The 16,011-nt window shown below is 39.0% G+C and overlaps 2 protein-coding genes across 2 annotated transcripts; both read left to right on the plus strand.

The window, feature by feature from the left end:
* Positions 1-10,293: 10,293 nt before the first annotated feature.
* On the plus strand, positions 10,294-11,548 carry LOC118241732 (weak neurotoxin WNTX33-like). Its single transcript, XM_035528519.2, has 4 exons — positions 10,294-10,443; positions 10,743-10,795; positions 11,017-11,127; positions 11,347-11,548. Exons 1-4 carry the CDS (start codon positions 10,424-10,426, stop codon positions 11,445-11,447), a joined length of 285 nt encoding a protein of 94 aa, XP_035384412.1. The 5' UTR covers positions 10,294-10,423; the 3' UTR covers positions 11,448-11,548.
* Positions 11,549-14,456: 2,908 nt separating this feature from the next.
* On the plus strand, positions 14,457-15,712 carry LOC118241733 (weak neurotoxin WNTX33-like). The gene is made up of 4 exons (XM_035528523.2): positions 14,457-14,607; positions 14,907-14,959; positions 15,181-15,291; positions 15,511-15,712. Exons 1-4 carry the CDS (start codon positions 14,588-14,590, stop codon positions 15,609-15,611), a joined length of 285 nt encoding a protein of 94 aa, XP_035384416.1. The 5' UTR covers positions 14,457-14,587; the 3' UTR covers positions 15,612-15,712.
* Positions 15,713-16,011: the final 299 nt, after the last annotated feature.

Consider the following 16,011-nt stretch of genomic DNA (forward strand, 5'->3'; position numbering starts at 1 on the left):
ATAGAAAAAATATTTATAAGGGGCAGTTTACATTACCCAGTATGAGGTCAGGTAGACAGGAAAGAAATATCAGTGAAATGGTGTAATCCAGTAGATTCTAACTGTATATAGGCCAACTGTATGTGTACAGTCATATACTACACACTTCCCCTGAGGCTAAATGAATGACAATGTATTTTCCCTGTAAAGTGATTGAGCGGAAGATGGTTACACAACTATAGCAATAGAAACATGTAACTGAGAGGGTCATCCTCAGGAAGACAAATTTGATTAAACTGGACAGAAGAACCAGGATTCAAAACAGATACATAACTGACAATTGTCAATATTCATACTTAACAATCCACATTCAGTGTAAATTATTTGGTCTATACATGTAATAGAGACTAAATTGGAGGGATCTTTGAGTCCTTTTACAAGTGGCACAGCATCAGACTTCTTTTAATTAGAATTAGGAGAGTTTGTGTTCATACTAATGGAGCTTTTCAAATGAATTTTTAAAATTATAATTCTTTCTTATTTGTAAACAATAGCCATACTTCACATCTCTACTTCTTTTAGGAACATTTACTGAATATGTGTTTGTTTCTCTGCATGTGCATATAGTACAGATACATACATAAAGCTTGCATACATGTTCTCACATATCTCAGCCCATGGGTTTACACAATGTTTATTATGGTTTTGAGGGTCAGTCATGTTTCACTAGGACTGTTGCACAGATGTGGGGTCTAAAACATCTAAGTTATTGCACATGGCTATAGAATGATCACAATATCGGGATTGGAAGGATTCCAGACAACAAGGGTCTGATAAAATAGCCATTAGCCTATAAAGATACAATGGCATGCCGACCTCTGGATTGATACTGCTCTTATGCAATAGCGGGAAAACCTAAAATAATGTGAATAATTTCAGTTGCAGTGCATTCTGGAACAGGGTGGGAAAAACCCTGGAAAAACAATGGAAGCACATCCCCCCTCCGTTTGAGTCTCGGTTCCTCTCAAGGTTTTTTCCTCATGCTCTTTCCTTGCCACTCTCACCCTTGACTTGCTTACTAGGTGCTTGGTCTTGGACATTCGTAAAGCTGCTTCGTAACAACATCTGTTGTAAAAAGCGTTATATAAATACATTTTGATTTGATTTGATTTGATTTGAACACTGTGGCATCTACCATGGGCTTAAGCTTTGAGCCAATGAGAGAGCAGAGAGGCGCACAACGAGGACTCCCAGAATGCTGTGCTCCTCTCCAAATAGGTCCTTTGGTTTAAAATGAATGGTTAAAGTGTTGTTTTAAATACTTGATTTGTGTAGTATGTGTGTATTACTCTTTGCCTAATCGCATTTGTTTGAAGAAAATGTATTCTTTGCCTCTTCTGCTTTGCTGATGCTAAAAAATGAAACTTTACATATTGACTTTTTAATAAATGTAAATAGAGTGTTCTTAGGTTCTGCCTTGAAATGTAGCCACTGTGTTCTCACAAGTGCTATTAGCAGATGCACTACTATCATTGACATATGTGCATTTATAAATATATATAAGATGACTGTACCTCTGCTGTTTACTATCTGCCCCTGTATGTCTTCTCTAACTTTTTATTCAATTGATTAGCCATGTATGTTCCTATTTAACACACTTGTAGTGCCATACCAGAGGACTACAAGCTGAAACGATCAATTATTTCAAAATTAATTTAAAATACCAGGTAGGGTCATTGACTTTGTATCTTAGGTATCTGTATCAATATAAAAAATCTTAAAATCCCTTTTAAAAAGGCTTAAGGCTTGAGCTGACTACTAAAATGCCTTATTCTTGATCTCCTTAGTTAACTATTTCTGGAGCTGCATCAGTTGTCCGTATGCTTCTTTCTAAGGGGGTAGTCTGAACATGCTTCCCATGTGCTGTCAGAAGCAGAGTCTGTGAGTGGAGAAGAGCTTTGGATAATACCATAACTCACTCACAGTGCTCTGCAGAGCCTCCAACTCTCCTCCAACTCTACTTCAACTCTGCTCCATCTCTGCTCCAACTCTGCTTCATCTCTGCTGCAACTATGCTCCAACTGCACTCCATCTCTGCTCCAACTCTGCTCCAACTCCACTCAATCTGTGCTCCACCTCTGCTCCAAATTCATTCCAACTCTGCTCCAACTCCGCTCAATCTGTGCTTCACCTCTGCTCCAAATTCATTCCAACTCCACTCCATCTCCACTCTGTTGTCTCTATTTCTCACTCGCTTAGGGGTTTTAATTTGAGACTTGTATTTTTTTAAGGGATGCATTTTGCGATTATTTGTATAGTAATAATAATGAAAGAAGATGTACTGTAAGAAAATAAGAACCTTTGAATAAAACTGGTCATGGGTGGGCTGAATAACCCAAACAGATCAGGCAGATATGCACAGTGAGATGCTCAGAGAGAGACATTCCTGTACTTGGTTACATTAGGCTCCCTCCCCCACCCAGTATCCCACCATTAAACTAACACAAAACAATCAAATGCAGACACACACCCATGACTCCTACCTTTGACAAGAGTGACCTGCCACATGCTGATTGTTTATGGCATGTTAGAATATCTTATAATTTTTCTGAAGTAAACATGATATTGTGTTCCATTCCACACCATTACACAATAAACATATAAGCAGAAAGAGGGGGCACAATAGCATGAAATAACTATATGGCATCATTTAAACTTTAAACTTCTTTAAATATAGGTCAGACAATTCTGATGGGCAGTTTGCCTGCTGAGCACTGCTGTGGGCATTATGATTTATAAAAGGGAGCTGATAAGCTTAACAAAGCATCACCTTTGTCTTTAATCTGTAAAAATGCTTGTTTATAAGAACCAGTGTTATACTTCAACATGCTTCACAGTGTGACCTCTGTGGTCACACTATGTTCATGTTGCTTTATTCTTTGTGTGTAACCTTTCTTAGTCTGCCAGGTGGTTTATGACACTGGTTTGTGGTTCCTTTCTTTTTGATGCAACACAACAGTTTTCCTAGCGGGCATAACTGCTGGTGATTTCCTGTTCATTGAGGATGTTATGTGTGTCTGTATACAGCATAATTCACAACATTACATTCCAACAGTGATAGAGGTTACATCTTTCCAGCGCACACAATCTCATATTTAAGAATTTGCAACAAATTTGTAATACAATCTTGTAAAATATTACACATATTACAGCTTTGTTTGAATGTGTCACTTTAACTGATGCATTTTTAATCCAGAAATACTTTGTTTCAAGTTTGGTTTGGAAATTCCCACAATTTGCCTTGTGAGGTAATATGTACAAAAACAGTCTGATGTGGCAATTTATGTGTTGTGGGAAAAAAAAATTGAAGGGAACAACTGTTACAGGGAAGAACTGGCCTGGTTCCTGAAAGCTGTCCTAGTAAACATCACATGATATAGAACTGGCTTTCCAGGAACGTATACTGCAAGATACATTAGAGTTTGATTTGGGTTATCTATATCTACCCTATACTTAGAGATAACCTTATTCTGACACATTAGACCTCTAGTTATGTCTTCATGTCATTTCTCTTGACACTAGTACTCAACTGCAACTGTAATAAACTTAAAAATCAGTGTTTTTCCTAAAAAAAAAAAAGTGTTTTTCTTATCTGCACCAAATGTATGGTATGGTGTGATGTCTTCATGACGGTTTTGATAGACTTTGGCAAGTATGAAAAGTATAAAACTATGGTTTAAAATCATGAACACTTTGGTTCTATTCACTGCAAATTTAACATTCATGACTAATGAATCACTTCAACAAAGTCTAATGTACTCCAAGACTGATTGTCCTCAAACTTTGCAAGTATCTTGGCACAATGCCACACTTCTCCATGGAACTTAGTATGCATAACCTTCACATTGTTGCTATATTTGAACATGAAAGATTTGCTTGTGAGATTAAAATAAAAGTAAAAACAATATAATTTATTTATTGGTTTAATTATAGGTATGAGTAATATCAATTAATCCCACACAGGGGCCATATTTCATTTGGATATTAATATCACTGTTTACTGTGGTGAACTTTTGAAGGCTGTGGTATATTAAAAAAAAAAAAAAAAGTCTAAAAAGAAAACTGCAACTGTAAAACTATAAGGTTAGAAAATAAAGCAGCACTCTTCTATGGGAATGTCTTTGTCGTCATAATGCAGTACAGTAAAAAGTATCATTAATTTCCATTTTTTATTTGATCAAAGAAAATCTCTAACAAGCTGTAGCTTACAATTAGGTATGTTGGCATAGCAACGCTATGACCAACTCTAGGGACAGGAGGAGGGCACCTGCATGGGAGAGCTTATAAGAGTAACAGAAGTTATCTGTGAGTCAAATAGCTAGAAAACCAGAGCTCAGAGACAAGAGTCTGCATTCATACTACACTGCATCCAAATTCAAGGTAAGACCTTTTGGCATATACTTGCAAATGTTGACCAGATTGGATTTAGAGATCTTTTACAAGCAGCACAGGATCACCATGAGAGCTTGGGCTGACTTCTGACTGATGTAGCTGTTTTATGACACATCTTTTATATCTTTGTATCTTTTAAAAGGACAAAGTTTCATTTTTTAAAGTTTTATTATTTAAATTTGAACTTGGTCTTTAAACGTATTTATGAATTATGATTTCACATGACAACAACCTCCCTGTTTATGCTGCAGAATAATGAGGACCCTGCTTGTGACTCTGGTTGTTGCCCTGCTGGTGATGAGTGGTGAGCATGTTGGAGGTTTCAGTTCAGTTTCACATTCATAACCGAATGTCCTTCAATTAGCAGTCTGAAATTATTAAGCATGTGCACATTACACTGACATGCACAAAAGCTCACAGGCACGTCTCACATAAATCAGTATTCAGGTTTTTGAAATGTCTTCCATGTCTACGAAGTTTTGCTCCCAGCTGTTCCTCAGTTCTCCACTCTTCTCTGTCTTGCAGGTTCTACCCTGAAATGTAACAGATGTATTAATAAAGGATGTTACAACACTGTTGAAACATGCGCATTTGGCAATAATGCCTGTATTTCTGCTGTCTTCACCAATTATCCCTGTATGCCTTTTTTTTAGCTCTTTGTCAAAACATTTAGCCATGTTTGTCTGGACACACCTGTAATGAGTAACTGACATTAATGCCAGCATATCTGTGGGTTCACTGTCCTTTGTAATTTAGATGTTTGGGACAAATTCCACATTCTAAATGTAATTACTCCACATTGTGTATGGAAGGTTGTTCTAGTTATTAATCTGTCCTTTCTCTTCATCTGTCCTTTCTCTTCATCTTCATCTCTTCAACTCATAAATCATTTTAATTGTATTCTTCATTAATGAAATGGCTTATGGGGTCCATCCAGAAAACCTTAGAATATTTGGATAGTAAAACAGATTCTCTTACTTTTGGCTCTGTGTGGTGATATTGGTGTACACACCCTTGAATTAAAAATTAAACAGGTATTTCAGCTTCAGCTACTACACAAATATTTCCAAGCTTCAACATCTGGATATATCACACTATCAATAACTTTAATTTCATTATAATATCTTTATCAGTCACAGTTGCTACTGTCATAGGTCCACAGTCACACCCTAATCTAATTCACATTCTAATGGTTATCTTGAAGTTAATCTTGAAGACGGATATCATCTTTTACAGATGTCACAAGAGTCCAACCAACTTTCTTACAGCATCTCTTACCTGTAGGATTTTTGGGGGGTTGTTGTTTTGTTTTGTTTTTCAATTAAGAACAGACTAAAGAACAACATCCTTAAAACATGTTGGTTCAGATTGCTGAGGTTTCGTTCTTGTGTTTAGAGCTGTGTCTATGGAAACAGGGAACACTGTACTTCCAGTTCCCTCCTTCTGCCTCACTGCAAATTAAGTATGTGGGTTTCCACTCTGTGGTTCTAAAATACATCTACTTTTGTCATCTCTGTCGCTGTCACTGATGCTCCAGGCTAGACATCATGGTTTTTCCTGTGTGAATTGCTTGATGAATTTACCAATTCCAGTTCTGCAAGTGAATGGCATGCATGTTGTGCTTAAATACAATCTCAGAAGATAAACCTCCACATATAAGAGTTTTAAGAGTCATGTTGGCTCAATTTCTTTTGCCAGTGTCAACAGTCATTTGTCCAATCACATGTCAAACACCCGGATGACTTTTAAACGCTCCATAATCTGTATTAACATACTATACTTGACTATAAAAACACTTGACACTGTGTACTAACACACTGTACTCTTTAGCACTGCATATTCCAACTCTGCCATGTCAACATTGTTCTGACATCAGTGGCTTTAAAACCAAACAAAAGCATTATAATTTGCAGTTTTGCAAAGTCACCATGTGAGAAAATGTTATGCTTCCTAAATGTGTTTTGTGTTCTTTGCCACGTTTGCCAGGTTTTATGGTTCCTTTTCTTTTTAAAGGCTGCTCTGCATAGTTAGACTCGTGACTAATACCATACAGAAACCATACATAGTTAGACTCGTGACTAATACCATACAGAAACCATACATAGTTAGACTCGTGACTAATACTATGCAGAAACCATACATAGTTAGACTCGTTTCTGTGTGCATTCAATAAATACCATCAAGTCTCCTGACTTATGCCAAGCCAAGGTAAATTTATTTGTATAGCGCTTTTCATTCACAGGGCCCATTCAAAGTAATACAGTTTATTACTTCCTGAGATTTATCACCTCAGGAAGGTCTTTGCCAAAAGAATAAGAAAGAAAGATACACTTATCTAAACAATTTATTTCAGTAAAGTTAAATGTAGTTGATTTAAATAGAAAACATATTAGATATTGAAATGTAAAAAATTAATTAGAATGCATTAAAAGATAAATAAATTATTAAAATAGAAATAAAGTAAATTATAAAAACTTACGTACCACGTAATCAGCAGGAAGGGGAGCGTTCCATGACAGGAATCCACACTTGCATGGAATGCCACACTTCTCCAGTTGCTATATTGAACAGGGCAATTTTAAAGGCAATGATGCCTGTATTTCTGCTGTCTTCACCAATTATTCCTGTATGCCTTTTTTTTTTTAGCTCTTTGTCAAAACATTTAGCCATCTCAGTTTGTCTGGACACACCTGTAATGAGTAACTGACATTAATGCCAGCATATCTGTGGGTTTGTAATTCAGATGGTCGGGACAAATTCCACATTCTAAATGTAATTACTCCATATTGTGTATAGAAGCTTTATTCTATTTATTAATCTGTCCTTTCTCTTCATCTCTTTAGTCAACTATTTCAGGAGATGCAGCAGAATGACCGACTGCCTGCTATTGTCAAGAACTCCTGGCATCAATGCCGTATGCTGTCAGACAGACCGTTGCAATTAAGCCATACGGGTTTTTTTGTATCCTGCTGGCTATATTGCATACCTATCTGAAATGCAAGAATAACTAAATTAACAAGTTCTGGATAATAAAACTTGATAGAAGAGAAAAACACAACTTTTTACTGTAGCATGAAAAAGAATATTAAACCACAGCTAATTATAAAATAACAGGGAATAATACATTTAAATAAATAATGGTAACTGGTATTTAAAACATCTGATGTGGCAATTTATATGTGGCAAATAACCTTAAGGCAATAGCTATTGACAGAAAGAACTGGTCTGGTTCCTGAAAGCTGTCCTAATAAACATCACACGACATAGCCCTGACTTTCCAAGACCTTATACTGCAAGATACGTTAGAGGTTGTCTTAGCTTATCTGTATCTCCCTTATACTTATGGATAACCTTATTCTGAATCACATTAGACCTCTAGTTATGTCTTTGTTAACAGCACTAATGCTAGCAGCGCCAATGCTAACGGCGCTAGTGCTAATGGTACTATCGGCGCAGCCAATGGCACATGCGCAGGGCCCACCATAGAACAGCGCCCTCTCATCATCACGGAGAGTGACGTGAGGAGAGTGTTTAAAAGGGTGAATACCAGGAAGGCGGTGGGACCAGACGGTATCTGCGGGAGGGTCCTCAAAGCCTGCGCAGATCAGCTAGCCCCGGTATTCACCGACATCTTCAGTCTCTCGCTGACGCTCGGTATCGTCCTGTCCAGCTTCAAGCGATCTACCATCGTCCCCGTCCCGAAGAAACCTCGACCCACCGACCTCAATGACTACCGCCCTGTTGCCCTCACATCAGTTGTGATGAAGTGCTTTGAATAGCTAGTCAGAGACTTCATCACATCTTCACTGCCAGCCTCCATGGACCCACTGCAGTTTGCATACCACCACAACCGCTCCACTGACGATGCAATTGCACATCTGCTCCACACTACACTGACTCACCTGGACGAAGGGAGGGGAAATTATGTTAAGATGCTGTTTGTCGACTACAGTTCAGCATTTAACACTATCATCCCCTCCCTGCTCACTACTAAGTTGGGGGATCTAGGACTGCATACATCCCTGTGCGACTGGATCTCCAACTTCCTAACAGACAGACCACAATCAGTACGGGTGGGCAACTGTGCCTCATCCACCCTCACCCTCAGCACTGGAGCTCCTCAGGGTTGTGTCCTAAGCCCCCTGCTCTACTCACTGTACACCCACGACTGCACAGCCACTTCCAACTCCACCATCATTGTCAAGTTTGCTGACAACACCATTGTCATGGGTCTGATCTCGGACAACGACGAGAGGGCCTAACTGGAGGAGATTAAACACCTGGAAAACTGGTGCCAGGAAAATAATCTCCTCCTAAACGTCAGTAAGACAAAGGAGCTGATCGTGGATTGCAGCAAGAAGCAGGAGCAGCACTACCAACCTGTGAGGATCAGTGAAACCACAGTGGAGAGAGTAGATAGTTTCAGGTACCTTGGTGTTCACATCTCACAGGACCTGTCCTGGTCCCACCATACCAACTCCCTGGCAAAGAAGGCTCGTCAGCGTCTTTACTACCTCAGACGCCTAAGAGACTTCAGACTGCCCTCCAAGGTACTGTGGAACTTCTACACCTGCACCATCGAGAGCATCCTCATGGGGAACATCACAGTCTGGTTTGGGAATAGCACCAAGCAGGACAGACAAACACTCCAAAGGGTAGTGCGTTCAGCAGAGCGCATCACTCACACGGAACTTCCTGACCTGCAGACCATCTACTACAAGCAATGCCAGACCAAGGCCAGGAGGATTGTGAAGGACCCCACCCATCCCAACAATAGACTCTTCTCTCTGTTGAGGTCAGGGAGGCGCTTTCGCTCCCTGAAGACCAAGACAGAGAGACTGAAGAGGAGCTTCTTCCCACAGGCCATTTGGGCCCTGAATCAGGGAAACTGATAAACTGTGGGGACCACCACCACCATGTAACATAACTGTATAACTGTGTGTATATATATATATATATATATATATATATATATATATATATATATATATATATATATATATATATATATATATATTCAATTACCTTGTAACACAACTGTAAATATGTTATGTTATTCTACAAAACGGATCTGTACATTCTGTACATTGTGTACATATATACACAACCATATACATTGTACATTGTGTATATAATCATAATATACATATATTGTACATACATTGTTAATATATTTTGTACATACATAGAATATCTATATTTCTCTTTGCATATATATATTTCACATATATAGAATATCTATATTTCTCTATGCACCCCTGTTTTCTTTCCTCAGTTTGGACAGAGCACTCTCAACCATTTCACTGCGAGTTATACTGTGTATGACTATGTATGTGACAAATAAACCAAACTTGAAACTTGTATCATCTCTCTTGACAATAGTACTCAACTGCAACTGGACTAAACTCAAAAACAATTTTAAGTGTTTTTCCTATCCTTACCAAATGCATGGTATGGTGTGATGTCTTCATGACAGTTTTGAGAGACTTTGGCAAGTATGAAAATAACTATATTTAAACTTTAGTTTAAACTCGATGTATACTTTGGTTCTATCCACTGCAAATTTAACATTCATGACTGATGAATCACTTCAACAAAATCTTATCTACTCCAAGACTGATTTTCTTCAAACTTGGCAAGTATCTTGGCACAATGCCATAGATCTGCTTGTAATCCACACTTGCATGGAATGCCACACTTCTTCATGGAACTTAGTACTCGTAACCGTCACATCATTGCTATATTTGAACATAAAGACTCGTGATTTTCTTGTTCTTGTGTGAGACACTTCTGTTGTGTGGTGGCAGCACAGCTGCAGTGATGGAGTAGATCCTGGTTACACAATTGTGGGTTGGTTTCTGAACCAACACAAGGGACATGTGATCAGGAGGGAGGGCACCTGCATGGCAGAGCTTAAAAGGTTAAAAGAAATTAGTTGTGAGTCAAATAGGTAGAAAATCAGAGCTCAGAGACAAGAGTCTGCATTCATTCTATGCTGTATCCAAATTCGAGGTAAGACCTTTTTGACATATACTTGCAAAAGATGTTGACCAGACTGGATTTAGAGATCTTTTACAAGCAGTGCAGGCTCACCAGGAGAGCTTGGGCTCACTTCGGACTGATGTAGCTGTTTTATGACACATCTTTGTATCTTTTTAAAGGATATTTTATGTTTGTTCAACTCTTAAATAAATTAAAACTTAAAGTTTCATTTTTTTAAAAAGTTTTATTATTTAAATCTGAACTTGGTCTTTAAACGTATTTGTGAATTATGATTTCACATGACAACAACCACCCTGTTTATGCTGCAGAATAATGAGGACCCTGCTTGTGACTCTGGTTGTTACCCTGCTGGTGATGAGTGGTGAGCATGTTGGAGGTTTCAGTTCAGTTTCACATTCATAACCGAATGTCCTTCAATTAGCAGTCTGAAATTATTAAGCATGTGCACATTACACTGACATGCACAAAAGCTCACAGGCACGTCTCACATAAATCAGTATTCAGGTTTTTGAAATGTCTTCCATGTCTACAAAGTTTTGCTCCCAGCTGTTCCTCAGTTCTCCACTCTTCTCTGTCTTGCAGGTTCTACCCTGAAATGTAACAGATGTATTAATAAAGGATGTTACAACACTGTTGAAACATGCACATTTGGCAATGATGCCTGTATTTCTGCTCTCTTCACCAATTATCCCTGTATGCCTTTTTTTTTTTTTAGCTCTTTGTCAAAACATTTAGCCATCTCAGTTTGTCTGGACACACCTGTAATGAGTAACTGACATTAATGCCAGCATATCTGTGGGTTTGTAATTCAGATGGGCGGGACAAATTCCACATTCTAAATGTAATTACTCCATATTGTGTATAGAAGCTTTATTCTAGTTATTAATTTGTCTTTTCTCTTCATCTCTTTAGTCAACTATTTCAGGAGATGCAGCAGAATGACCGACTGCCTGCTGTTGTCAAAAACCCCTGGCATCAATGCCGTATGCTGTCAGACAGACCGTTGCAATTAAGCCATACGGAGTGCAAAGTGCTTGTGTGATCTGCAGTGGGGATATGGCAAATCAAAGATAAAAATGTCAAATTAGTAATAAAGGTGTGCTCATGAATGCAACTTCTGTGTTTCTGCTGGGGTTTTTTTTGTATCCTGCTGGCTATATTGCATACCTATCTGAAATGCAAGAATAACTAAATTAACAAGTTCTGGAAAATAAAACTTGATAGAAGAGAAAAACACAACTTTTTACTGTAGCATGAAAAAGAATATTAAACCACAACTAATTATAAAATAACAGGGAATAATACATTTAAATAAATAATGGTAACTGGTATTTAAAACATCTGATGTGGCAATTTATATGTGGCAAATAACCTTAAGGCAATAGCTATTGACAGAAAGAACTGGTCTGGTTCCTGAAAGCTGTCCTAATAAACATCACACGACATAGCCCTGACTTTCCAAGACCTTATACTGCAAGATACGTTAGAGGTTGTCTTAGCTTATCTGTATCTCCCTTATACTTATGGATAACCTTATTCTGAATCACATTAGACCTCTAGTTATGTCTTTGTTAACAGCACTAATGCTAGCAGCGCCAATGCTAACGGCGCTAGTGCTAATGGTACTATCGGCGCAGCCAATGGCACATGCGCAGGGCCCACCATAGAACAGCGCCCTCTCATCATCACGGAGAGTGACGTGAGGAGAGTGTTTAAAAGGGTGAATACCAGGAAGGCGGTGGGACCAGACGGTATCTGCGGGAGGGTCCTCAAAGCCTGCGCAGATCAGCTAGCCCCGGTATTCACCGACATCTTCAGTCTCTCGCTGACGCTCGGTATCGTCCTGTCCAGCTTCAAGCGATCTACCATCGTCCCCGTCCCGAAGAAACCTCGACCCTCCGACCTCAATGACTACCGCCCTGTTGCCCTCACATCAGTTGTGATGAAGTGCTTTGAATAGCTAGTCAGAGACTTCATCACATCTTCACTGCCAGCCTCCATGGACCCACTGCAGTTTGCATACCACCACAACCGCTCCACTGACGATGCAATTGCACATCTGCTCCACACTACACTGACTCACCTGGACGAAGGGAGGGGAAATTATGTTAAAATGCTGTTTGTCGACTACAGTTCAGCATTTAACACTATCATCCCTTCCCTGCTCACTACTAAGTTGGGGGATCTAGGACTGCATACATCCCTGTGCGACTGGATCTCCAACTTCCTAACAGACAGACCACAATCAGTACGGGTGGGCAACTGTGCCTCATCCACCCTCACCCTCAGCACTGGAGCTCCTCAGGGTTGTGTCCTAAGCCCCCTGCTCTACTCACTGTACACCCACGACTGCACAGCCACTTCCAACTCCACCATCATTGTCAAGTTTGCTGACAACACCATTGTCATGGGTCTGATCTCGGACAACGACGAGAGGGCCTAACTGGAGGAGATTAAACACCTGGAAAACTGGTGCCAGGAAAATAATCTCCTCCTAAACGTCAGTAAGACAAAGGAGCTGATCGTGGATTGCAGCAAGAAGCAGGAGCAGCACTACCAACCTGTGAGGATCAGTGAAACCACAGTGGAGAGAGTAGATAGTTTCAGGTACCTTGGTGTTCACATCTCACAGGACCTGTCCTGGTCCCACCATACCAACTCCCTGGCAAAGAAGGCTCGTCAGCGTCTTTACTACCTCAGACGCCTAAGAGACTTCAGACTGCCCTCCAAGGTACTGTGGAACTTCTACACCTGCACCATCGAGAGCATCCTCATGGGGAACATCACAGTCTGGTTTGGGAATAGCACCAAGCAGGACAGACAAACACTCCAAAGGGTAGTGCGTTCAGCAGAGCGCATCACTCACACGGAACTTCCTGACCTGCAGACCATCTACTACAAGCAATGCCAGACCAAGGCCAGGAGGATTGTGAAGGACCCCACCCATCCCAACAATAGACTCTTCTCTCTGTTGAGGTCAGGGAGGCGCTTTCGCTCCCTGAAGACCAAGACAGAGAGACTGAAGAGGAGCTTCTTCCCACAGGCCATTTGGGCCCTGAATCAGGGAAACTGATAAACTGTGGGGACCACCACCACCATGTAACATAACTGTATAACTGTGTGTATATATATATATATATATATATATATATATATATATATATATATATATATATATTCAATTACCTTGTAACACAACTGTAAATATGTTATGTTATTCTACAAAACGGATCTGTACATTCTGTACATTGTGTACATATATACACAACCATATACATTGTACATTGTGTATATAATCATAATATACATATATTGTACATACATTGTTAATATATTTTGTACATACATAGAATATCTATATTTCTCTTTGCATATATATATTTCACATATATAGAATATCTATATTTCTCTATGCACCCCTGTTTTCTTTCCTCAGTTTGGACAGAGCACTCTCAACCATTTCACTGCGAGTTATACTGTGTATGACTATGTATGTGACAAATAAACCAAACTTGAAACTTGTATCATCTCTCTTGACAATAGTACTCAACTGCAACTGGACTAAACTCAAAAACAATTTTAAGTGTTTTTCCTATCCTTACCAAATGCATGGTATGGTGTGATGTCTTCATGACAGTTTTGAGAGACTTTGGCAAGTATGAAAATAACTATATTTAAACTTTAGTTTAAACTCGATGTATACTTTGGTTCTATCCACTGCAAATTTAACATTCATGACTGATGAATCACTTCAACAAAATCTTATCTACTCCAAGACTGATTTTCTTCAAACTTGGCAAGTATCTTGGCACAATGCCATAGATCTGCTTGTAATCCACACTTGCATGGAATGCCACACTTCTCCATGGAACTTAGTACTCGTAACCGTCACATCATTGCTATATTTGAACATAAAGACTCGTGATTTTCTTGTTCTTGTGTGAGACACTTCTGTTGTGTGGTGGCAGCACAGCTGCAGTGATGGAGTAGATCCTGGTTACACAATTGTGGGTTGGTTTCTGAACCAACACAAGGGACATGTGATCAGGAGGGAGGGCACCTGCATGGCAGAGCTTAAAAGGTTAAAAGAAATTAGTTGTGAGTCAAATAGGTAGAAAATCAGAGCTCAGAGACAAGAGTCTGCATTCATTCTATGCTGTATCCAAATTCGAGGTAAGACCTTTTTGACATATACTTGCAAAAGATGTTGACCAGACTGGATTTAGAGATCTTTTACAAGCAGTGCAGGCTCACCAGGAGAGCTTGGGCTCACTTCGGACTGATGTAGCTGTTTTATGACACATCTTTGTATCTTTTTAAAGGATATTTTATGTTTGTTCAACTCTTAAATAAATTAAAACTTAAAGTTTCATTTTTTTAAAAAGTTTTATTATTTAAATCTGAACTTGGTCTTTAAACGTATTTGTGAATTATGATTTCACATGACAACAACCACCCTGTTTATGCTGCAGAATAATGAGGACCCTGCTTGTGACTCTGGTTGTTACCCTGCTGGTGATGAGTGGTGAGCATGTTGGAGGTTTCAGTTCAGTTTCACATTCATAACCGAATGTCCTTCAATTAGCAGTCTGAAATTATTAAGCATGTGCACATTACACTGACATGCACAAAAGCTCACAGGCACGTCTCACATAAATCAGTATTCAGGTTTTTGAAATGTCTTCCATGTCTACAAAGTTTTGCTCCCAGCTGTTCCTCAGTTCTCCACTCTTCTCTGTCTTGCAGGTTCTACCCTGAAATGTAACAGATGTATTAATAAAGGATGTTACAACACTGTTGAAACATGCACATTTGGCAATGATGCCTGTATTTCTGCTCTCTTCACCAATTATCCCTGTATGCCTTTTTTTTTTTTTAGCTCTTTGTCAAAACATTTAGCCATCTCAGTTTGTCTGGACACACCTGTAATGAGTAACTGACATTAATGCCAGCATATCTGTGGGTTTGTAATTCAGATGGGCGGGACAAATTCCACATTCTAAATGTAATTACTCCATATTGTGTATAGAAGCTTTATTCTAGTTATTAATTTGTCCTTTCTCTTCATCTCTTTAGTCAACTATTTCAGGAGATGCAGCAGAATGACCGACTGCCTGCTGTTGTCAAAAACCCCTGGCATCAATGCCGTATGCTGTCAGACAGACCGTTGCAATTAAGCCTTACGGAGTGCAAAGTGCTTGTGTGATCTGCAGTGGGGATATGGCAAATCAAAGATAAAAATGTCAAATTAGTAATAAAGGTGTGCTCATGAATGCAACTTCTGTGTTTCTGCTGGGTTTTTTTTTGTATCCTGCTGGCTATATTGCATACCTATCTGAAATGCAAGAATAACTAAATTAACAAGTTCTGGAAAATAAAACTTGATAGAAGAGAAAAACACAACTTTTTACTGTAGCATGAAAAAGAATATTAAACCACAACTAATTATAAAATAACAGGGAATAATACATTTAAATAAATAATGGTAACTGGTATTTAAAACATCTGATGTGGCAATTTATATGTGGCAAATAACCTTAAGGCAAAAGCTATTGACAGAAAGAACTGGTCTGGTTC

The sequence above is a fragment of the Electrophorus electricus genome, chromosome 11 (genome assembly GCF_041902795.1).
Source record: "Electrophorus electricus isolate QZ-2024a chromosome 11, ASM4190279v1, whole genome shotgun sequence".
NCBI lineage: Eukaryota > Metazoa > Chordata > Actinopteri > Gymnotiformes > Gymnotidae > Electrophorus > Electrophorus electricus.